The sequence below is a fragment of the Excalfactoria chinensis genome, chromosome 1, assembly GCF_039878825.1.
Source record: "Excalfactoria chinensis isolate bCotChi1 chromosome 1, bCotChi1.hap2, whole genome shotgun sequence".
NCBI lineage: Eukaryota > Metazoa > Chordata > Aves > Galliformes > Phasianidae > Excalfactoria > Excalfactoria chinensis.
The window spans coordinates 75992525-76016601 of NC_092825.1; the positions used below are offsets into that span (position 1 = coordinate 75992525).

Genomic DNA, 24077 nt, shown 5'->3' on the forward strand with positions numbered 1-24077 from the left:
CTACACTGGTTACAGTGCTGGGGTTGCGTCTGGAGAAGAGTATTGTATATAAATTAATTTCTGAAGTTCAAATAATCAGTGAAATTTTTAGCTGTGCCTCCAGCTGGTGTCTGCGTATGTCTGTATCGTGACAGATTTATCTTGAGACATGCTGGATAACTTCTTTGTTGTGTAAAAATGCTTTTTAAAAAGCCAGCAGGAAGCCTTGAAACTTAAAGGAGAAGATTCAGAAACTTCAGGAAGTCTCAATAGAGTTTGGCCTCTGGGCTCCTCCTGTGTTTTGTGAGTGTGGAGGGTGCTCATTATGAAAACGCAGAAAACGCACCACAGTTGTTTGGTTTTAGATTTTCTTTCAGGAAGCTGAGCTACATTTATCCAGGTTTGAAGCTAACCTGAAAGCTGTTGCCTGAGACAGGAATTACCAGAGGACAGCGTTGTGGTGCTTGTATTGTTTCTGGTTTCTCCACTGAAGTGGAAGCATTGGTCTATGCCACAACAAAATAACTGTAAAATCTTTGCTAATGTGTTGAAAACAGTAGTTAATGTGATGGTATGGACAGCTGCAGTGCTGCTACCTCTTCCTACTCTTTGTTGCAGTTCAGTTGGTTCTTCAGCTGTGGCACTACAGTTCTAGCATGGCCGTGTTTTGAACAGGGTCTCAGTGTAATGTAGAGCGACACAGTAGATACACCAGGGACAGACTGAAAGGAACAGCTTGAATAAATATTTATTCTTAATTTTGGTGTGCAGTTCACTTGCCTTCATTAAGCTAGATCTCCAGGTTAGGTATAGGAACTTAAGTAGTGCCATTTTGGACAATAATATGATACTTAGGTGAGTAGTAGATGTTTCTGCTGAAGAGTGAAGAGACAGCTTCAGCAAGGTTTTGGAGCTAAAACCTACTGGAATAACTGAATTTCCTGAGGGTTATGTCCCTCATAGATCAGTACTGTGCTTCTGCTTCTATTCTGCAGATGTGTAAGAACAGGTCCTCAAACAAAAAGCACTGGTAAAGATAGATGCACTGAAATTATTTACAGTCTTTACAAGGATTTTAATCCACACTTCAGTGCAGGCCCTTAACTGCCATACTCTCATCGTGATGCTTGGGAAAAAAGAATCTGGTAGCATAAATCTTGTCCTATTCTTGTTGATATGCTCCTTGGAATATTCTTCACAATGAAGAGCAGCATGACTGACTCCTAATTCTGCAAAAAGCAGTAATAAGGCAACAGGTCTTAGCACGCATAGGAAGTTCTTAGTCTGATTTTTGCTGTATCTGTGACTCCGTTCCCATGCTTAAGAAATCCTGCTGGAGTGGATGCATGAACTATGCATATCTAGTTCTTAATGCTTTTGCTTTAGTCTAGGCTGTTGCCATCAAAATGATCGAGCTCTTAATCCTTCACCTTCTCAGATGATCTAGAATTAGGCATCACATTTCCTGGACATTGGCCCAAAGTCTGCAGTAAGAGAACCACATTCTACGTAGGAACCACTTGTGCAGTGTAGCCCTACAAGTCATTCAGGGACTGTTTTGGTTTAGCTCCCGAACTATGTATGCCATACATATCCAGTTGCCTGGATTTCTCAAGTAGACATGCAGATCTTCCAGAGTTTGAGAGGTTGTCAGACTTAGATCCCTGGTAGTCCATTAACACGAAACCCGGTGTGGATAAAGCTGAGGCCACTGAATAGAGCAAGCAGTGAAGTTTCTTTTGTTTAGACATATATATTGTTACCATTTTCGGGTTTTTTATTATGTCTTAATATATAAGAAAATTTAGCATTAACCAGAGCCTTACAACCTTACAAAGCAGCAGGATGGAAAAGGAAGTATATGTTGGGGTTCTGGTTTCTCTCTTTCTCTGCTGTACGTTTGTACTTTGGGAAGCTGTTTGGGGTGCTTCTGAAAGAAAGCCAGTTTTAGTTCTGTTCTGGCCTCAGAAACATCAAGTTCCTAAGTATAAAAAGAGCCTTTTTTGAAATTAATCCGCATCCACTGTCTGTATTAGCTTAATTACAGTAACTTTGATTATAGCATCTCACGTGAAAAACATAAAACTACAAGGAAGAGTTCCCATTTAAAAATGATGACGCATTCAAGTTCTTAAGTTATGTTAAATTTTAAAGGGACCTTTCTATTCAAAACATTGAAAACTCTGAAGTTGACTGAGTTATTTTCTAGGTTTTGTGTGTCTGCTGGTGGTCAAACATATCATTCTCTAGATATGCACATACAGAAAAAAAAGACTTGTTGACTGATGAGGTTTATATCTTTGGCTCTCAGAATCTCACTGGTTAACAGATCACCGTGAGTCCAAATTCGTATCAGGCTTCATTGGTTCCACTCCTGGCTGCCCTCCGTGGCCCATTTCTTGGCTCTCTGTTATCCTCGGCTACTTAGCATAGAGGAGATAGCAGATATGTACTGGAAAATACGCTGCATTTTCTGAGGGCTTCACTCTCCTGAGATGGCTGTTAGTGCAGTTGATCTCTCTTGACAGGGGTACATGGTACTCTGATCGAGTTAAAGTAAGCGTTTTCTGTGGTCTGAAAGCTCGGGCTATAGATAGTCCTGCCTATGGACTGACAAACAAAGGTTTGACAGACAGCCCATTGATAGTGGTTGGGAAGGAAACCCAGCAGAAAAGCTTTTGAGGAAGAGGTATCATGGTCTCTTCAATGCAGGCTTAGTCTCCCTTTGTCAGGTTCAGTCAGGATGTATAAAGTATCTTCACTTACTAATTTAGCAAATTTATCTTCCGGACACCTGTTCCTTTGTATTACAGCTTTGCCATGAGAACATTCAGTGTGTAGATGAAGGGAAGCCATCCTCCCTGTTGCAAAGTTGAAGTACCTACCATGTAGAACTCTGTCTCACTCTGTATATGCCCGAGCTGCCAGCCTTTCAGGCACTTGATGTCGAGGAAGGACGTTACGCCCTTTTACAGAAGGGAGTGAGAGATAATCACACATGTTTAGAATAAACACTGTCTTTGTCTTCAGGCAGTGCTTGGGGTCTGAAATTAAGAGTAAAATATAATATAGAGGTTAGACCTGCTCTGTTGTATTGATGATCCTCTTTCTCGGTGGCCTTGTGTTATGTGCTTAGGTACCCACAAAAAACAGAACTTACTTTTGTTAATTTATTGTATGTATGTATGAGCTAATCTAGCTTTCTCAGATCACTTTCTAATGACTGGTGAACATTCAAACCATAAACTGAAGGCCTTCTTTCAAAATAATGTTTTCATAATTTATTCTGTCTCATTTCCAAGGACTTCCCAGTTTGAACTGGAAGCATCCATGGGATGAAAAGTCACAAAGGATAGACACGATGATGAGAGATAATAACGTTTCAACACCTCTCTTCTAAGTCTTTGAGGACTTTCACATCTTAGCTACTTTGAAGATCTGAGGGCTAATGAATCACTGTTCAGAAGACCATTACAGAGGTGTCACTTTTAGAAGGATGCCTTAATTTTATTGTTAAATAACTAGAAGGAGCACCCTGAACAACAGTTCTCTCTTCTGGCTACTTCGATGTAATGCATTATGCTTGTAATGCAAGGGGAGAAGAAAGCTGCTAACATTTTCCTGTGACGTTAGCCAATATTAACAATAACAAGCAGAAAGAAGATAATTCAGCTTACTGGAAGCCTTTTCAAAACTATCCCTTCCTATTTCTATGTGAAGAGCTGCAGTCCCTCTTAAAAACTAGGGCCGTCAGATACGATTTGCAGTATCAGAGATGCTTGGGTGCGTGCACGTTCAGGATATTTTTCCATGTTCTGATGTGCTCAAGGGCTGTGTTCTGTTTGAGAGGCTTTCTTCAAGTCCGTACTTTGTTGTATGGAGACCAAATTTGTAGCTATGGTCTAGCTTAGTTTAGCTTGATTAGCAAAGATGTTTACCAAGATAATAGCATTTCTTACAGCACTATTTGATCTGTCTCTTGAAATCTGGCTTATCTGAGCGAATTCTGTCATTTGGCTGTTACTGTGGTCACATTGCTTTCTTGTTTTCATCGTGCTGAAGAGTCTGGATAGACATCTAAATTCTCACTCTAAACCTCGTATTTCATTCATTTTCCCAATTTTCCCAAGAACTCAGTATAGCTAATGAAACCAAAAGTCTGTGTGTAACCTTGATTTGGCAAGTTTTGACACACGTGAGTGTGCTGCTGGACTGCAAACTATAGCTTTGAGGATGCAGATCTGTCCTTTGTGTGCCCACTGACTCAAACAAAAAAGAACCATTAGTGGTATTGGCTTTTGGTAGTCTTTTGCCTCAACAGTCCAGATGGTGTATGTAGCTGCTGTGGTAACGATTATGGTTTTGTTGTTGTCTCTCATGTCTACCAAAGGAGGTTATTCTGTAAGAATGCTGTTAATGAAAAATGTATATTCCGCAAAATGTGTGTCTGTTCCATAAAGTAAATACACATCCCATGAACTTACGTATATTCTGTGAAGTGCATATATATAATACACATAAACATATGTACATATTTGTATATTTGGATTTCATATATGCACACACATATGTATTCATATATAGAATCCCAGATTAAGCTGGAGGCTGCTTTGAGGCAGGTTAAAAAAAACAACACACTAATGTGGTTTCAATGCTATTCTGAAACCATGAGACTGAGAGTGGAGATTAAAGTTTAACAGAATTCCACACACATGAAGGTATGGAAATGTGTACTTTCAGGAACAGAAATAGCTGTAACTCTGCCACATACTGACAGCATACTGTAGCTATTCGACTGCAGTTGAAGATGCTTCAAAATGCCTGATGCTACTCACATTAAATTTCATTTTCCGAGACTCTTTCCTTTGTCCTTTCCAGCTATGCTGTTTAAGAGCCTGAGAAGGAATGATATAGAAAAAACAAAACTGTGTGCAGTAGGGATAAGCTGTTCTTCATTCCTACTTGTAAATCCCGCAGCTGTTTTTGCTGGGACACACCTGGGAGGGGGCCTTGCTTGTAGTACATGTTCCTAGGTCTGAATAGCCACAGTGAAGGGTGGCTTGAAAACTTCCTAGGTTTTGAGTGCTGGGCTAATGTTTAAAAGCAGTTGTAAAATATGCACATTCTCTGTATTTTTATGGAAAAGGTCTGTGATAGCCTTCAGAAGGTCATCTATAAATTTGAAGCTAATTTGTTTTCCATCTTGTAGTTCTAGTTAAGACAAGGAGGCAGAGCAGGCACGCCTAATGCTCCTGAGAGCTGGCTTTTATACTGAGCTCAGAAGGATATGGGGTGGAAATGGTGTCCCATTGAGAATCTTCTACACCTGTCTCCCAGTTGAGAAGAAAAGCATTTTGCAGTGTATAAATAGAGGATTAGCTGGTCTTTGTTGAGATCAAAATGGTGCTTTTGAGACTGCTTAGAAGCTTGGTGCATACAGTTACTTCAAGGCTTTTTGCTGTACCTTTGTGTTCTCTCTCTTAGAAGTGCACAGCATGAGGTTGCCTGCTCACAGCAGATTTAGCTGAAGCACTTTTACATCTAGCAGCGTTACGTACCTGTGCCTCTCACTTGCTGACTTCCTCTCTTATTTGATTAAATTATGTTTGATGCAGCATGCCGTTCTTAAGGTGTGTTTGGAGTACGCTGTCAGATATTTGTCTTCATTTTTTGCCATTTTTAACTTAAAAATATTTGGCTGCTATCTCAGGCTACAGCAAATGGCGTGTCCCTTTTGAATCTGGTACTTGCTTCTCATTCAGGTATTCTACTGTGATAACTGTATGCTTTGGGGGATGAAAAAGTGGTAGCTAATGAAGTGTAAGGGACAGGAAGGGTGAAACAGACCCACCTGCTGCTCAGTAGAGGTTTCCTAGAGTAAGGCCAGGAGATGGATCTGCTCAAGCATGGTGCTTCCAGACCCGAGCTGTGCCCTCCGGTGCCGTCTGCTTAGCTCAGCCCTCTCATCTTCATTTAAAACCTTGCAAATGAGCTGGCTCCCTTCTTGAAGATAAATACCTCAAGTTCAGCAAGCAAAATGAGGAAGGCTAAGGGAAATGTGGAAATCAGAATAATTTTTGATTTGCTGCTTTGTTTTCTTGAGTAGAGTTTTCAAACCAACTGGTGTGCTCCTAGGAAGCTTTCAAAGCCGTATAGCTGGTGTTTCCCTTGCTAGTGAAGGCAGCATGCAGTGCCTACTTCTGCTCCGAAAAGTAGTACAGGGATGTGAGACAATAATGAAAGCAAGCTATTTTTTGTTAAGCCTCCGTAGTGCAGAGGAAAAGACCTTCAGCCACTGTAGGGCATATTCTGGAATTAGCAGCAGTGCTGGTTTTTCCTGTGGTTTGGATGCTTCCTATTCCTGGGTAGAACTGAAGATGAGATGCAAGTGCCCGAGTTGTTTTTAGACTGCTCCGTACAGGGAATCCTTTTCCCACTATTTCACATTGCACTTAAAAAGAAAAATAAACAAGAAAAGTGTTTGGTTTGGTGTCCTTCTGAGTTCATTCCCTCGTGTTCTTTTAATCTGCACTGTGCAGTGAAGTTTGGCAAAACTAAATTAAAGGGTGCGAGAAATAGCGAGGTTTTACTGGATGGACTTAACTCCTATATGATCTTCTGCAGGAAGTAAAACTGGATCTGAATTTTATTTGAGTCACTTCATAGGAGTTGTAACATGTGATAACACCCAGAAAAAAAAAAAAGAAGTTCATCAGAAAGATGATTTATGCCATCTAAAGAAAATATTATTTATGGTGCTCAGTGTCATGGTTTTATATGGATGCTTGTTTTAAAGTCTAAAGAATGATGTTGCCAATCCAGAGCTCATCACAAACTTATACTACTTTTTTGGGCAGGAGCAGGGAAGGCAACCACTCAAAATCCTGTTCTGCTTCTTTAGAGTGAGATGTGACAAACTCTTAACTCAGGAAAATGCTGTCTCCTCTCTTCAGGGTGGGTTTCTGATTCTGTGGTGCCATGTAAGAGTGAACTGGGATGAATAATCAAGGCTCCTATATGTGTCATGATGCAAATACCTAGTCTGTATGCATCTGTGTTCCAGAGTTCTAAAATGTGAAGCCCCGCCTAATTATTACCGACCCAACAAAGGTGTTCATTCCACTTGTTGGTTTGTGATGTTCCTTTGAAAGTCCCCAGCCATAGTGATTAGAGTGCTTAGTACTAAGCTAAATAGTTAAAATATAACAGCCAGCCTGAGTCATTGAAGCATAACAATGCATATGTAAAAGAACAGCTGGATCTAATTTTGTTTTTTTAATTCAAGGGGCATTCTGATGTCAGAGAGCTAGATTGTATTTCCCTTCTTGTTTTTTCCTTAAATTTTGCCAAATGAGGATGAAGCTGGATCTTAAAAAGACATCAAGTCAAATATTCTGTCTGTTTCTGTGCTATTGTGCTATTCATTTGAAGATGTCTGCGGATCTGTTGATCAGTCTGAGTTTGCAGGCCCTTGTGCATTCATCTAAGTTTAATGGCACCAGAAAAATGACTCATAAAGGTTGTAGCAAGTTTTTTGGACTCGAGAACAGGCATCTCATTTATACCGGATGACTGTAGCAGTGCAGGAATGCTGACTGGTTGTAAATTAAATCATTTGTTGCAGGCTACTTAGTCCCTGAAAGGGGACAGTACAGCTTTAGCTGCTTCTCTGGAGGTTTTGGCAGGGCAGGCGTGCTTCCTGAGTTCCAATCTGCACTGTTCATGGGGATTTTTTTTTCTCCTTCCACACTTGCCTGAACTTGATAAGGCACCTTCATGGGGAAGTTTGGTTTTTGTGGTGAGTTATAGAGGAAGTTTAAAGAAGATGCTATTCTGACTTCCCTTAGTGTTAATACCAAGTGTGGAAGTTGGCACTTTGAACTTTACTGCTTCAAAACCCAGTGCACGGGGTAGGAAGTGTTAGGAAAATTCAGTTCAGTGAGGTACGTGGATGTGTCTGTATTTGCTTTCTGACCTTGAGCAACTCTATGAGCGCATTCTCACCAAGCCTTAGTGTTTTTCTTTATGTTGCTTTGCTGGATGTCTTTATAGTAAGCAAATCTGAGTTATCAAGTTAAAGATTGTAAGAGCTGGTCATTTTTAGTTGAGGGAGTGACATTAAACTCCTGTTGTTTTAAAAACATATACGTGATAGTTATAGACTATATTCTTCTGTTAGTGCGACATCACAGTAAACTGTAACGGCGTGTCTATGAGAGCTGCGGCTTCCTTGCTTACAAAAGGGTTATTAATGCAACTCACTTGTCATTTGGGTACCTGTGAAAAGCATGAGAGCATATAAAATAAAAATGCTCTTTCCCCAGCATACTAGAAACCACTGGGGATGATTGAAGTCAGCGTTTGAAGAGCCAGAGCAAATAGTCATGGGCTTGATACAGTGCGTGCTTTTTCTCTTTTTTTTTCTAAAAAGTCAGCACAAGTTGGGAAAGGACAGAAAAAGGACGTGGTTTGCAAATAACGTAACTGATTTCCTGATAGGCAATGACTCTGCATCTGTAGCTGTGAGTAACAGGTATAAAGGTTATCTATGGCTTTTTGGTAGGTTAACAGATCAGAAGAGGAAGGAGTATGAGACATAGGAAAACTAGGGCAAACCTGGGGGTTGCCTGTTGTGTTGGAGGCACAACAGAGCCACTGTACTCACTGAGCAATTTGTGGCAGCATGAAGGCCATCAATTAACAGGAAGGATAAACAGTGCAAGGCCTCCTGGTTTGGGCTCTTCTGATGAGTGGCTCTGTGAATGGTCCGCCTTGCTAGTGGGAACATCCTGTACTTAGTGCAAATGCAAGGCACTGTGTGCAGGTAGAAGTAGGAAGTCCTTTCCTGGTGAAGCACAGAGCTGTGGCATCCTGTTGTACTGGCTTGTCTGCATGGGTAATAAGGCCGTAGGTGACTTTTTGAGTTGCTTTCAAAGGTCATTAAATTCAAGTGAGATTTCTGAATTCAGCTGTCCACCCAAACTCTTGCAATCTTAACTTACCTTTAAAGTTTATTTGAATTAAATTGGCCTGAATGTCAGTATAACTCCAGCTATGGTGGCTGTGTCTTATTCTGTTGTTCTGTGCTGTAAATACTAGAATGCATTGGTAGCAGCACTGCCTTGCCTACATAGGCAAGCAGTTGTGTCTGAAGCATGAAGTAACTTTGATGTTTTGTGCTGAAGTCATTTTGAATGTGGAAGAGTTTCAAGACCCTTCTTTACATGAAGTCTCTCCCAAAATGCAGAAAGTATTGTTCAGTGTGCAGGGACGGGGTGAGGAAGTGAACAGGGGAGCAATCCTGTTGAAACACGAGGCACCTGGTAGTATTTCTCTGCATCTTTGATGAATGTGTTACTACTTAACAGTAAGGTAAGCAGGGGCTATCCTCAGAACTTTCTTTCTAAAAGTAAATTTGCAAATCTTGTTCCTGTGACTCTTGATCTGGGTAGTTAAAGAAGTGGAGCTGCTGGCATTTGATCTTTGGTCTCTTCACTTCAGATAACCAGAGGCTCTTACATAGCGTGTTCACTCTTGAGTTTTGCGCAACTGCAGCTCCTATGAGATAAGGTACTGTAAAGTACAAGATACCTTCAACTTCTTAAGACTGGTTTAAATTATTACTTGCTAGGCAGATTTACTACTTACTACATTTTGTATCATGCTTCTCCAGTTCTAACATACAACTTACAAACATTCCAGGAAATAGAATAAAGCAAAATCTGAGAGGGGTTTTGAAACAAGTTTTGTTTACGTTAGTTTGTAGTAGTTTTTGGGAGGTCAATTCTGTAATCTTTCAAAACTTTCAGAATTGTATTTTAAAACGTTCCAGAGGAATTCACAAAACATTATGGAGTAAGTTTGATATTTCTAGCTCATACAACTGTCAGTAGAAAGAATTCAGTAAAGAAATGGGCAGTAGTACTCATGTGATAACTTGTTTAAGCTTTCTTCTTGCGCAGTTGAATCAATTAGGGAGAAATTCCAGCTTCTCAGTAACAGCACAGAGCCCATTGGGCTTGTAGTAGATTTTCCTTTCTGCTCAACAACCCAGTCTGATTATCTCTGGCTATGGGATGAAATTGTAGTATTTCTGAGCCTAGGAGGAGTGAGATAATGTGAGCGGTGGGCTCATGCAAGTCCCATTGCTCTACCTATATTAGTATTTCAGGCTGGCTTTGGATATAACTGGTTTTCAGAAAAATGTTGAAACTCGTGTGTGTCCTTTTTGGTCAGTGCTATGTAGGAACCTGGACAGTGCTTTCTGTATCCAGTAGAGGTTTGCCATAGATGGGTAACTTGAGTGAGGTGCTGATGTAGGTTGAATTCAGTGCCTCTGTTGTGATTTCTCAGAGTTGTTGAACAGTGGCTACACCCTGGTTCTGAGGGGTGCTGCAGAACAAGGCAGATCTTAATTTCTAGCCCAGTAAAGGATGCTAACATTTGATAAAGTTGAATGGTAGTATTATTTGTTTTCTTCGAGGGGTCATAAACTGAATTTTGCTGTTACTAATATTCATGTTAATGCTGCAGTTGTGCTCACGTACTGTTTCCCACACACAAGTTGATGGGTAGAGATGGAGATTGCTCAGTTTCTTTCCTGCACTGATGCTGAAGGTTAGCATGCCAAGCCCAGAGTTAAAATGTTGATGAATAAAGCTTTAGCATAGAGACACAGTACTGTATTTGAATCTGAACATTGCTGTGTTTATCTTGATTGCTTTTGATAACAGTAGACTGATGACATAAGAACTTAGATCTTAGCATTTCCGTTCTTCTTCTTTCTGTGTTCATCAGTTTATTCACTGCAAGGCTTTTCCCTTTTGTAACCAATGAGATGAGGGCCCTAAAGCCTGCCTTCGTAACCCGGCACAGTGCATCTCTGCAGAGAGACCTGTGTGGTTGATGGACTATCAGGAAGGACTGGGACATACTTTGGCCATCACAGCTTTTGCCAAAGTAGGAGCCATGCTGACCTCTCGCCTAAGAGTTTTCTGTAGCCTTCTAATTAACTTGGGTAAAAGTAACATTCATAGAGATGGGGAGAGGCATATCCCTGACACAAGTGACATAATTGTGACCTTTCTAAGGAGAGAGATCCTGAAGAGCTTTAAAGAAATGTTACTAATAGCAACTATAAAGGTAGAACAACCTTCTTTGTTTTTCTCTAGAAGGTTGGCATAGAAAACCAGAATGATCGTCTCCTAAGCTATGATAAAAAGGCTTTACCATGGAAAGTGCGTAGCAAGTCCAGTGTGAGGCTTTGCAACTTGCATTACTAATATGATGGATTGTTTACTGAAGTTAATTCATGATAATCTCCTCTTGTTCAGTATGAGAAATGGAAGAGGACGAGTTGTGCATTCAGAAGGTGGAGGGTAGCTTAGCAAATGTTTTCCTACAAAAGATGTAATGTCTGCAGCTTCTCTGTGAGTACTGGGTGCAATAATGGGCACCTCAATGTAATGGGCATAAGACTATGTGAGAGCATCCAAAGGAGGATTACACGGATGACAAAGGTTGTGGAGGGCAAGGTGCGTGAGGAGCAGCTGAGGTCCCTTGGTGTGCTCAGCGCAGAGGAGCTGAAGGGAGGCCTGATGGCAGCTGCAGCTCCTCACAGGGAGCGGAGGGGCAGCGCTGAGCTCTGCTCTGTGTGACAGCGACAGGGCCCGAGGGAACGGCATGGAGCTGTGCCAGGGAAGGGGCAGCTGGGGGTCAGGGAAAGGGTCTTCACCACAGGGCGGTGGGCATGGAATGGGGTGCACAGGGCTGTGAGCATGACTCTTGAGTGACAGAGTGCAAGGAGTGTTTTGGACGCCACTTTGACATAGGGTTTGGGTTTTGTGTGGTGCTGTGTGGAGCCAGGAGTTGAACTCAGTGATCCTTCTGGATCCTTTTTAACTTGGAATATTTTGTGATTCCATTATGTGATTGGTGGCACAGTGTCACAAAGTTGTTGAGGCTTTTATATTTTATGACTGCATTTTCTTAAAATAGCTAACTGGCTTAATATGGGAGGTTAAACTTTGATATCTTTAGGTTTTAGGGTCCCAAGTGGCTTATGAACTTCTTGCAGTCTTCCTTAGAAGCATCTGATGATAACTGCTGTTGAGATACCACATGATGCAGCGCCCAAGAGGCCAAGTTTTCTTGGCTTTCTTAGAACCTTGGATTCAGCAGCTTTATTTCTTTTTTCGTGACAGAATTATGTGGTAATTGTCTTTTGATTTTCAGGAACGAGGTAGAGACCGTGATGCTCCTGAAACTACTCCTGTCTCATACAGTGACAGTGCCACTATGGCTAATTCCCAACTACAGCTTCAGCTTTTTACTTTGCCTTTCTTGTCAATGTGGTGGTCTCACGCTGATGCAACCAGATGTACGAATTGATCTCGAAGCTGTGTGCTTTGGACTCTGAGGCAGACTGTGTGACACAGTGCTCACTTATGTCCTTGCTTCAGGGGCATGAGCCTGGGCCACAAGACAGGACAGATGGCTGGGTCTGTGTTGCTGTGACTGCTGGCCACAGCTGGCTGCCTGTCACTTCAGTGTGCTCCTGAGACCCTCAGTTTTCTAAGGATTTTGGGGGGGGGGGGGGAAAAAAGTGACTGCTGGAAGTGCGCTGGTGCTGGCTAAGGGAAAAACTCCAAAGTCAGAAGTCTGAGAGCCCATTTTTGCAACTGTGAGCACTAACTCATCTGGTAAGTTTGTAGGGGATTTATACTGCGGCATGGTTGGCTTTCTCTTTTTAAGTGGTAGATTTCTTGCATCTAGCAAAAGTTCAACCGGTGACATTGTTTTGCAGCTGTTGCCTTTTAGTATAAAAATACATATTTGAGGGAGCTTGAATTGTTTTAATATGAGGCTACAAAGAACTTGTTTTGAAACACATGTGGCTACCATCTGAAATTCAGTAGGACATAAAATTTCTTAGACATGCTTATCTCAGACTCAGCATTTGCACGTGGAGGTTCTAAAATAGATAGCGGTAACTAATAAATGCTGTTATTTGCTGATGACAAACTTAGCAAACCAGAGGCCTGGGAAGCGCTCCAGTACTTTGGGGAAAAGGGTTGTTTTTTTATGCATAAGAGATCTAAGTCCCTGTTCTGGCTTCAGTGCTGGAGCAGTGCCCTGCTACCCTGCATTCCCCACCCCTCAGAGCAGGAGCTGCCCAGTCTCTCTTTGAGTTCAGCAGTGAACGGTTAACCTTTTAAAAGCTCAGTCATCTGGGAGCTCATTATTACGACTTGTACTTCTGAAAGTTTTAATTATTCTTGGCAAATAATCATCTGAAGGCAGCTAATTTCACTCACCAGCTACGCTCCCTCCTTATTCTCTGCTTGATTTTTACCCCTGGTTTCCCTTTTCTTGTGTCCTTACGTTTGGATGCTTCCATCAAGTTCTTAGGGAGGCAGATATTTTCATCTGGATTAAAATGAAAGCCCCTAATGACTACTAATATCTGACATCTTCTGTTAATGTAGAAGTAGTCTGAGGCAAAGGACAAATAAACACTGGAGGCAGCGCAGCGCTGACCTGTACCCTCAAAAAAATCACAAAAGAAAAGTGAAAATAGATTTTGTTAGACTTGAGGATGGGAGTTTTTTTCTTTTGAAAGTCCTTTGACATCTGCTTGCATGAAACATCTGCTGCGTCATATGTAAGAAGAGAAGGCCAAGAGTAATAAAGCATTTCATTAATGTTTAATAGCATAGTGATTAGCGATTCAGCGAATGTCTGTGCCCATGGGAGATTGGAACTTATTTGATTAATAGATTAATTGCAACCTGTTCCGGTTGTAATTGCAGGTGTAACTTTCTACGGGTGTTGCAGATTCACTCGCACTGATGTTCTAGGCATGCTTACACTTTGTTTCCTAGCTGAAAAGCTGGAAATCAAAATAGGAGAAAAATCCGTATAGCGTTTTTCTGGAAGGAAAATGATTTTTGCTGTCAGAGTTTTTCAACAGAGATCTTCTGTGCTACCTCTGAGAAAGAATGCCTATTATCTCTGAAAGCACGGGGCTGCCTTCTAGAAAGTACATTTTCTTTCAATTATTATCTGTCCTGCACTTTCTTATTTCAGTCCATTGTAATGGACTTTAACCATCTCTTTGAGTTTCACAGCTAGTTCCATTTTTTCCAACTTTTATCCTGGGTGTGCTGTAATTCCTGCTGCTTCTGGCCTCACCCCTGGCAGAGCACGGTAGGTGCTGCAGGACTGAGATTGAGAACTAAGCAGTTCATCAGGTCACAGGCTTTGGAACAACCACTTGAAAATGATTAATTGAATTTCAGGTTGTGGTCTGAAAGAGACATGAGGCTGTAAATCAGTTTCTGTTCCAAGTTTGGTCTCGAGCTTCCTGAGAGCTGGCAGGAATCTAGAAATGGTATTAAGTCTCTGAGAGGCTCTCAAGCTCACTTCCATTCAAAGAGACCATGGTGAGCTAACGAAGAATTTGATTTCTTCCCTTCTGTTAACCACTGGGATGTGGGGAGGAAGTGAAAGAAGAGACAAGATTTTTCTTCTGTTCTCCCAGGGGACAAGAGCTTGTCATGCGCTCTCTTAAAAATAAGCTGTTTGTCTTTTCAGCTGCAGAAACAAGAGTATCGTAGCTGTATGAAGCCTAAGTTTTCTGTCTAGGGACTGTGTCCTGCATTGGCAAGAGCAGGCTGGAGCAGGTTACATAAAATGGCACTGTCTGGGATAACAGGTAGGTGGCCCACTTGTAAGAAGGGGCACGATGCCTGTGTTTTTCAGTAAAAGCCCACACAGGGTGGAAGTAAGGCATGTTTTAGTGTCTCTATTTTCTATCCAGCATACCTTTCTGACAGCTCGCACTGCTGCGTGGTGGAGGTGTAATCTGCCTAGCTTTCCAGGGGTTAAAGAAAACTAGCCCATATGCAAGGCAGTCTCGTGCCAAACTGACGCTTTTTACCCTGCTCTGTACCCATGCCGCGGCTGAAGGTCGCTGCACTCAGTAATAATTTTTGACTAGAATAGAGCTGACACACACGGTTTGTGCTCTGACTCTTCCTGGGTGTTCTGCATTAACAGCTCTCAGGCCAGTGTTCAGAAGCGTTGTGCTCCGCTGCCCTGCTGTGTGTTTCCATCTTCTGTCACTTTGGGATCTTAACCACCAGATTTTTGCATGAGGACAAAGAGTGGAAAGTTTGGCAGCATTGTGGAATTTGGTAGGGAAAGGAAGCCTGCATTCCTTGCGGTCGTGTGGTGACAAAGCATGCTGTGACTGCATTGCACAGACAGATGTGCACAAGTATTCTGTGTCTTGGGTCCCTTTGTTCACACTTACTTCACGGAGTGGGTTCGTTATCCTCCTGTTGTATGGGTGCTTAACATTTAGCTTTTCCCTTCTGCAAAAGGCTGGAATTCCTCTGAATGGCCAGGAGAGGTGCAAGGGAAGGACTATACTTGTATGGGGTGATGGTATTGAAAGCATCAGCTTCACATTTATGCTGTCAGCCGCTGGTCGCCATCACTGATGCCTTTTTTTTCCCTCAGGGAAGCCACAAATGCTAACACTGTGCTAATGAGTATGATAGCTGTCTCTAGGCCTTTTAGGATTAAAGGAATCACAGCATTTTACAAACAAAGTCCTACAAGCTGCACGTGCATGCTGTCCATCAGTAGGGATTGGAGCAGGATGCAGCATCTGAACTTTCTGACCCACACGTTAAGCCAGCAGAGCTGCAGGTGTTTTGCAGTCACTGATGGACTAGCACTAACTGGGTAATGGTGGCTGTTGGAAGAGGGTTTCTTTGTAACCTAGATCCATCCATGCTGGAAATACGCCATGTCTGGCAGCATGAGGGAGACTGGCGTTGGACTTCATTTGCACCACACATGTAAATGAGGAAAACTGTGATCACTGTTGACATTTCTCTCTGCTTGAAATTGCTTGCCCACAAAATGGATTTTTCATGCCTGGCTAGCTATTAATGACTGACATGGGCAGATTCCCAGCCCTGGCCTCTGTAGTTAAGCCCTTTTCACTTGTTTTTCCTTTAAGCACTGGTTTATTTCAGTGATGGCTTGGGGCAAGTACAGGATAATCTAGGAATTAACCTTTATTCTGTAAATGACTGAATCATCATATTTCTGTGGAAGGAAGTTATTTCTCTGAGCCCTAGAGTAATTTCTGACATTCTTTTGGCGACAGCAAGACAGCATTAAAAGGAGCCTTGTGACTGACAGCATTTGAAATGCGTTTTTAGAGGAATGGGTCAGGCAGCCCCAGTAGAGAAGACCTCAGATGGAAAAACCTGCCTGTGTGTGACTGCTGCCCTGTGCAGCCTTTTGTGGGTGATGGGAAAAATGTGGAAACGCTTGACGTCTCTCAAGGTGATGGCCCGAACTCTTTCTCCAGAGAGGCTCAGTAGTACAGCAGTTGAGTAGAGATGCCTAGCCATTTGGGCTGTTCAAGGGGAAGCAGAAGGAAGAGGAAAAAAACCAAACCTGAGGCTTTATCATAGCCTTCATGCCTCTTGATGGAAACTAGTTCCTTTCCACTGCATTAATGACCCCATGCTCCAGGTCATCTCTGTGCAGGAAGTTTTGCAGAAGAATAAGAACTGTGGTAGAACAGAGAAATTATGGAGGCAGCAGAAAAAAGGAGAAAAGCTGTAAATGTGAAACATGCAGGCAGAGAATTCTGTTTGCCAAGAAATTTGGATCTACCTATGCTGCTTCTGTCTGTGTGTAATGCCAGAATTTGTGATGATTGTCATTCGTCATCTTTTTGCAACCACAGAGAAGAATGGGGCATATTGAACTCAAGCATTTGAAGGTATTGGCCTAAGAAAAATAAAAACAAAGTGAAAAGTGAGCATTATCTTTCGTTGTGAGAAGATGGTGGCTGAAATTCTTGTGGAAGTAGGTCAGTATTTTATCCCTGAAAGGATTCTGCCTTTCCCTCAAAAAGATGTCATCTTTGAAGAGGACCAAAGGTACACAACCTTATGTGGTTGCAAGAACCAGGTCGTAATCTTGGTGTATCAAAACAAAAATGCAACTTTCTTGTGTTTCATCTGCTTTGAGCATCTTCTTCAAAGCACCTTGCTGGGACTTTAGTCATTTTGGAAGGAAAAAAAGCCAAGAAAATCCAGCATACTCTTTAGCCAAGGAAACTCTGAGAACAGCTCTTCTGAATTATATCCAGGTGATATTTCTCTACTTCATAGAGTATATATTGATTCTGACATGCTGCTGGGCACTGCATGGAACTTTTCACCTCCGTTTGCTCAGATGCAGTTCAAGGAATTTCAAATCCATAATCCTTTAAGACCCAGTCATTTCGTGATACTTAACAAAACTTAAACAAAAACAACAGAGAGATCCAGATAAAAAGCTGACGTAGCTTTGGAAATCTGGATGGGGCAGAAGAGAATACGTTGGGAGATAGTTATCCTAATCCATTATAGCAGATTAAGGTAGCGAGGCAGAAATGATCTTGCTTTGGTAGTTTTATATCAACTACAGTGTTAGCATAGGTATGGGTAGTGGGGTACAAGCTCAGTGAGAAGATGCATGTCTTCATGCATCAGCTTAATTGGCTGTGGTTATAGTTACAAATCTGATGATGTCTTGGCAGCCTTTAACTTAAAGCAACTGTATTTATTCAATATAATGAACAGATTCAGATACAGGGCTAGCTAAGCTGTCTTCAAAAGTGATAAACAGGTTTTTGTCACATTTGGTTTTCACCAGTAATTATTGGTAGGCTGAAATGCACTGGTTGCAAATCAGTCTTCAGCGACTGTGCTTTAACAGCCCCTTGCATTCTGGATTTTAGAGAAATCAAACTGCGGGAGAAATGTACTGAAGGTACTTGTCATGGTGCCATTGTTTTTGCTGCTTCTTGGAGGAGTGTAGCGTGTGCCACAAGAGCTCCGTGTTTCAGATAATCTGGACCCTCTCTTGTGGAAGGGCTGGTGCTGAAGGTCGAAGCCGCCTTCAGTGCTCTTTAGGCTGAAATCCTCTGTGTGTAAACTAAATCTTTCTCTTCCTGTGAATAGAGGTGGGAGTAGAAGAACTACTTCCTCTTTGAGTCTTGGTCTTTTCACCAGTGTCACTCACGAAGGACAGAGATGAACAGAGGATGTGCATGAGCTTGATGTTTCCATCCACCGTGTGTTGTGGTCGTGCACTGTCAGTTATCTCTTCAGGATGTTCTGAAATGGTTTTAGCCTGCATTATATCTAGCTGTGTGCTCTCTCTCTTACACTGTGTAGGACATCTGTTACTGTTCTTTTCACAAAGAATTCCCTTAGTGTAATCCAGTTTGGTTTGTTTTTTTTTAAGTGTATTTGTGCACGTGTAATTAATGACCCACTTTGATGTGAAATGGCCGTTATGTATTTAAGAAGCACACAGTGAAGTAATACAGTGAGAATTCTTTACTGGAGAGAAATGAGTTCTTAAGAGCATCATTCTGTGACATGAGCATCAGAAGTTCTCTGCCGCATCCAGTTGAGCTTTTGTGACTGAGTATTCCGTTTTCACCTCCATCAGGAGTGATGATTGAAAGCCTGGTTGGCTTTAAGACGGCTGAGGCGACTGACTAAGATGACAGTTGCTTCATTCAGTCTGTTTCTGGGATGCTAGATGTAGGTTACTGTGTAACTGGTTTATGGTTATCCCTGATGTTAGCACCCCTTGAAGCACTGCCTGCGGAGCCGCAGCAGATGGTCGGGGTCAGAGCCGAAGGAGACAGATCTGAATGGAAGGCATCAGAGTAGGCACAGATTGTGCTTCTGCTGGGCTGAGGTACCAGGGGATAAATATAACCTCAGCCTTGCATTAGAGTAACTCCTGATTTTTTTCGCAGTGGATTCAGTCAGCATGTACATGCTATCTTAAGAGCTTGAAGCAATAACTTAGGTATGTATATGTGTATTTTAAGGAGCTAGTAAAGGGATTGATAAAATAGTTTTTACATGTACGTGCTTAGTACGTTCATGTGTTTCTTCAATAATTCCCTGAGATAAATGGTATTATTTCCATCTTACTGGGATAAATAGTGGAAAAAATCATTTATGTTGCTGGTAGAACTGAGTTGGAGATATGGGAAATTCTTGAGTTAATTTCAGTTATGTAGTAGTATTGTTAAGCACTGTAAAATGCATCTGGAGAAATAAGCGTTTCATCACAAGAAGTATTTCTGTGACTGATAGGGTCTAGATCCATCCCAACTTCATTATGATAGTGAAAACCTGTTGTGGGTTTTCAGCTGCTGAGATGACAGCGCTGCATGAGTGGTGGTATGCAGGTTGGACAAAATGAGAAGACAGCATCTTCCTGTTTATCAAGAGTCAGGGTTGTGCCGCATGTCACAGGAACCCCAAACACAGCTAGCCAAAATTACTTCTTATTGGTAATTTTTAATAAGGAAACAAGTAGGTGGAGATTATTTAAGCTTCCATTCCTTCCAGAAGAACTCTTTTCTCCATGAGGCACAAGGTGTGTTGGTGAGGTTACGTGGTGAATCCAGCATTCCTCTTTTGCAAATTCTCTCCATGGGATTTCAGGAGAATTTCAGGGTTCTTGTGGAGTTCCTCAAGCTTCAGTAGTAGTGACAGGCACTGTATGTGACTCTCTTACACTTAGAATATGATACCCATGTTTCAAACAACAGCATCTCACAGATTGTGAGCTTTGAACATCGTGTACGTATGAGAATGTTTTGTAGCTGAAGGGTTTTCTTCCTAAATATTCCTGAAGATTTTAAGGTTGATGGAGCTAGTAGGACTAGTGCATATCTGATCCTAGTTAGGCAGGTTTCATGATTTGCAACCTTGTGATCCAAGTTGACGTTGAAATGCCTTCTAGTTTTAAAACTACGGGTGCAGCAAATGAGGAAGGAAAAAGTGATGCGTAAATGTAACCACAGGAGAAAGGTGTATTATAGCAACGGCTGTGGAATAAAATATAAAACATAGCAGTGTTGATTTTACTTGCATTTTTTCATCCATACCTACAATTCAACTCATTTCACTCGTTTTATCTGTTAGGCTGGAAGCTCCCTAATTTGTTTAGAGCTCAGTTGCAGTGGGTATTTGCAGTTAAGTCCCCAGTTTATTGTGTATATAATGAATTGATTTTATCCTAACAGATTTTTCAAGTTGATATAAAATGGGGAAAATAGCGTTGCTGTTCTCTCTGTCTATGTCTAGTTAAACCGTAGTTGAATGAAACTGGGAATTGAGTTCCCTTCTCAATTACATGTCTTTTTTTTGTTGGCATTTCAAGGAGAATGGTAAGGAAAAGGCTCTTCCATCATATACCTGTTTCACACCATTGTTCTGGATATGGCTGTGGTGGAATTCACTTGGTTTCCACCTGTGAGCTTTTCTTTTTTTTCTCATCTTATTTTCACCTGCTCCTCATCCTTTGAGGAGGGGAATGAGAGAGCACTGTGGTGGAGATCAGGTGGCCGTCAGTGTGTTGAAATTCACTTGGCCATCAGCATGGTGGAATTCAGTTGGCCATTAGTGTGAAGGATGGAGGAGCAGAAGTGTTTTGCTTTGACATTATTTACATTATTTTGACAGTGTTCAAGTAGAAAGCCTTCTAACCCTTCTGGCTGATACCTTGTATCATTGTAAGATCAGAAAATAAATATGCAAAGTTAATGTTTTCTTGTCTTTTACCACTGACACTTTATTAATGCAAGCAGTTGGTTCTTGGGTTTTGCAGTGTACTTGTAGATATTTGTTTTTGAGGGAAAATACGTTCAGTGACATCGGTATTTTCAGTGGTAAAGCAATTGGGAGAAAGGCTAATCAACATGTGATTTTTACAGTAAGAGAATGGTTGCATCTTTCCCACTTCCAGTTTTCTTTGGCTCGGTTTTATAACCTCCTTTATATGAATTTTATGGTATTCAGTGCAGTACTCTGACTTCTTGAGAAGAGTTCCTAACTGTTTGCATTTCTCCTTTTCTTCTTTTCAGAACCGAGAGCTCCAGATTATGAGAAAGCTGGATCATTGTAACATTGTCCGATTGCGTTATTTCTTCTACTCCAGTGGAGAGAAGGTAAGAATGAAAAATGGGAAGATGCTTCCTAGTACCCATCTAGGCCGTAATGAGCTCTTTTGAGTTTTTAGAGGCAAGAAAGAGCGTGAAGATACTGATAACACTGAGAAGAAGCTGCAGTAATGCTGAACAGGTTTTTGGGAACAGATCTTCATTGTGGAAGTGTGGTGGTCCATGAGTGGTGTTATTAATGTAGCATAACAGGAGGGTAACAGATTTAGGTATACTCTGCCTCTTCTTTTTTTGGTGAAGCACAGCAGGGCTTCATTTGCACGTTGTACTGCTACCTTTCCTGAACTAAAGACATGGTTTTTAGCATTCAGGCATTCTAAGCATTCTAGATTTATAGAACGTTTCACAGACCCAGTCTCTGATTGCTTCTGTACCCACTGATTGTAACATTTTGTCAGAATGCACATGCTCCAGAAGGAGGAGCAGATTCATAGAATATCTCAAGTTAAAGGGGCCCATAGAGTCCAACTCCTGGCTCCACCCAGCACCACGGAAAAATTAAACCCTGTGTCTGAGAGTATTATCCAAATACTTCTTGAGTTCTGGCAGCTTGGGGCTGTGCCCACTGCTTGTGGGAGCCTGTGCATGTTTGTATGCGTGTAGTTGTATGTCCACACTGCTCTGAGGTTCTGTATACCTGAGCTGACAGCAATAGGAAGACTGTTAACTGTGGCTGCCATGCAGTGGATTGGCAGAATGGGAGAGAGAAAGCACTTCATAGCCTTCACTCCTGGTATGCAGGATTTAGGAAAGGAGCTGGCACTCGCAGGATGACTTGATGGCATGTCTCTGCAATCTTGGGCAGTGCACAGAGGGAGAATTCTAGAGGAGCTTGCCTCTGCCTATGGAAAGGCAATGCAGAACCAGCCTGCAAGAGTCAGGGAGAAATGTGGTATTTTTTTCTTTTTCAGGTGGTTTTTTTGTTTGTTTATTTTTTAACTTAGGTCATGCATTTACCATGCTTGCCAAACAAAAGTAGAAGGAATATTTTCAAGGTTTTTTTATTGTCTGTTCTTTTGGTGGTAGTTTGGTGGTGGTTTTTAAAGTATATAGCGATCATCTAGCATATAATCAGAAATTCTTTAAGCATTGTGAGTGTAAGGAGACAAACACCATGAAGGAGGGCTTGGTTATAGGCTCTGTATTTAACCAGCTTGGCCAGAGTGAAGTAGAACTTCATGAGAGAAGCAGAAGACAACTGCCTTATCTAACGTCTTTCAGAAATCTTCTGCCAACAGTGGAAATGTTAGAATTTCAGAATACTGTTCTGGGAGTCTTTGTCTAATAATAACTTAAGTCAAAGTCTTTTGGAAATCTTTAACTTGATGTTGAGCTTAAGGCTGGATTTTCTGCCTAGCTCTTCCAGCTCCACATGGCTAATTCTTGGCAAAGCAAGTTTTGTTTTTAATAATGCAGTTTCTGTCCTTTACAAGTGAACCTTAGTGCTCTGGGGAGTAGTTTTTTTTCACATTCTTTTCCATTCTTCTTTGTTCATATCTCTGCCCTGTGCCTTTGAAATTTCCACTTGCACCTTGCTGCAAAATGGGGCAAATGGGAACAGTCCCTAGGGTGTAAGCACACCCAGCACCAGCATCAACAGCAGAGTTCAGGTTGCAAGATCTCTTTGCAGTTCTGTGCAGAATGCTACATAATTGGCTTGTGAGTATTTCCATGCTGGCAGCAGTACATGGAAGCTAACTGCAAATTAGTTTGTCATCTGCTGTTTGGGAAAGGTATAGATAGCAGCAGGTCAGGATTCTGAAGTGATGACTGTAGCTTGCAGTTCTTGTCTGTCTTCATATAGGATTTAGCATAGATTAAAGACAAATTAAAACCTAACTATGGCAGAAATGTTTTACATGTGACTAACTGCTGATCTCTTTAATAAAACAGTTTGACAGTGAACTTAATTTTGGTACCTACATACTAAACAATTTCATGCTGCCATGGTTGTTCCACCTGTTGGTCCAAGTTGGAGTCTGCTGAACCTCTCTCTGCTTACCTCCCTTCTGTTTGACACCAGGGAATCTAAGCCCGGAGGTTTTTGTTCCTTTCTTTGTTGTAGTTTTGGTTGTTTTTTTGGTTCTTTTTTTGTTGTTTTTGTGTTTTTTTTCTTTTTTTTTTTTCCTTTTTTTTTTTGGCTAATAACCAAAGCTTAAATTTACATCCAGATTCTGTCCATTTAGGCTAGTACTCTTTGAAAGCCATGTGCTGAGTAGTCACTTCAGTTCATTTTAGGCACTAGGCATTTTTGGGAATGAGGCAACCTTAAAACTGACTTCATTCTTGCAGAAGAGACAATTATATTTTTTGTTAGGAAACTTGAAGCAACAGAAAATAGATAAAATATAAAATAATATTTAAGTAACACTTGATAATAGGACTGCTCTTCCGCTGCATCAAATCTGTAGCTCGTTTATAGATACTCTTTTAGAATCTATCCATTGAACTGGGTAAAGTGTCTGAAATCCCTGTAATCTTTTCTTGCAATGAACTTCTCACTGTTATTTCTAACATTTGCTTATATTTCATTCCTGCTTTTGCCAAAAGCAATCCAGCATTAGCAGCAGTGAGTTTTGATTCCTTTGTTTTCCAAAACACAGTTTTGATTCCTTTGTTTTCTGTGTCTGTATGAATCTCCCATTTCTGAGCATCTTCGGAGTTGCGTTACGTTTATGTAGGTATACCTTATGAAGATGTTTGCATGTATATGTGTGTGTGCTTGTGTATGCTTATGTGTATGTATATTTATACATATATTCCTTTACATATATATAGGTTTCTGTACTGATGATTAATATATCATGTTTGACTAATAATTTCTAGTTTAAGGTTACTCACAAAGGACATATAATATACATTCATAAAACAGTTGACAGGCATGGCATTCAAATTGCTTCTGTAAACTATAGGCCTCAGTTCCTTCTTCCTTTAAGTCTGCAGACATTCATCAGACCCGTTGGATAACTCAGTTCTTCCAAAAGATTATCTTAATGAATTTTCCTGAGTAGAGGCTTTATGAGATGAC

General features: G+C 41.2%; 1 protein-coding gene across 2 annotated transcripts in view; it reads left to right on the forward strand.

Moving 5' to 3' along the window:
* The window catches only part of GSK3B (glycogen synthase kinase 3 beta), a 138985-nt gene that overhangs the window by 57109 nt on the left and 57799 nt on the right, over nt 1-24077 (forward strand). For both annotated transcript variants that reach the window (XM_072331184.1, XM_072331174.1), the window contains exon 3: nt 20954-21037. In XM_072331184.1, the coding sequence (XP_072187285.1) occupies nt 20954-21037 (84 nt within the window). The remainder of the gene's footprint in view (nt 1-20953; nt 21038-24077) is intronic.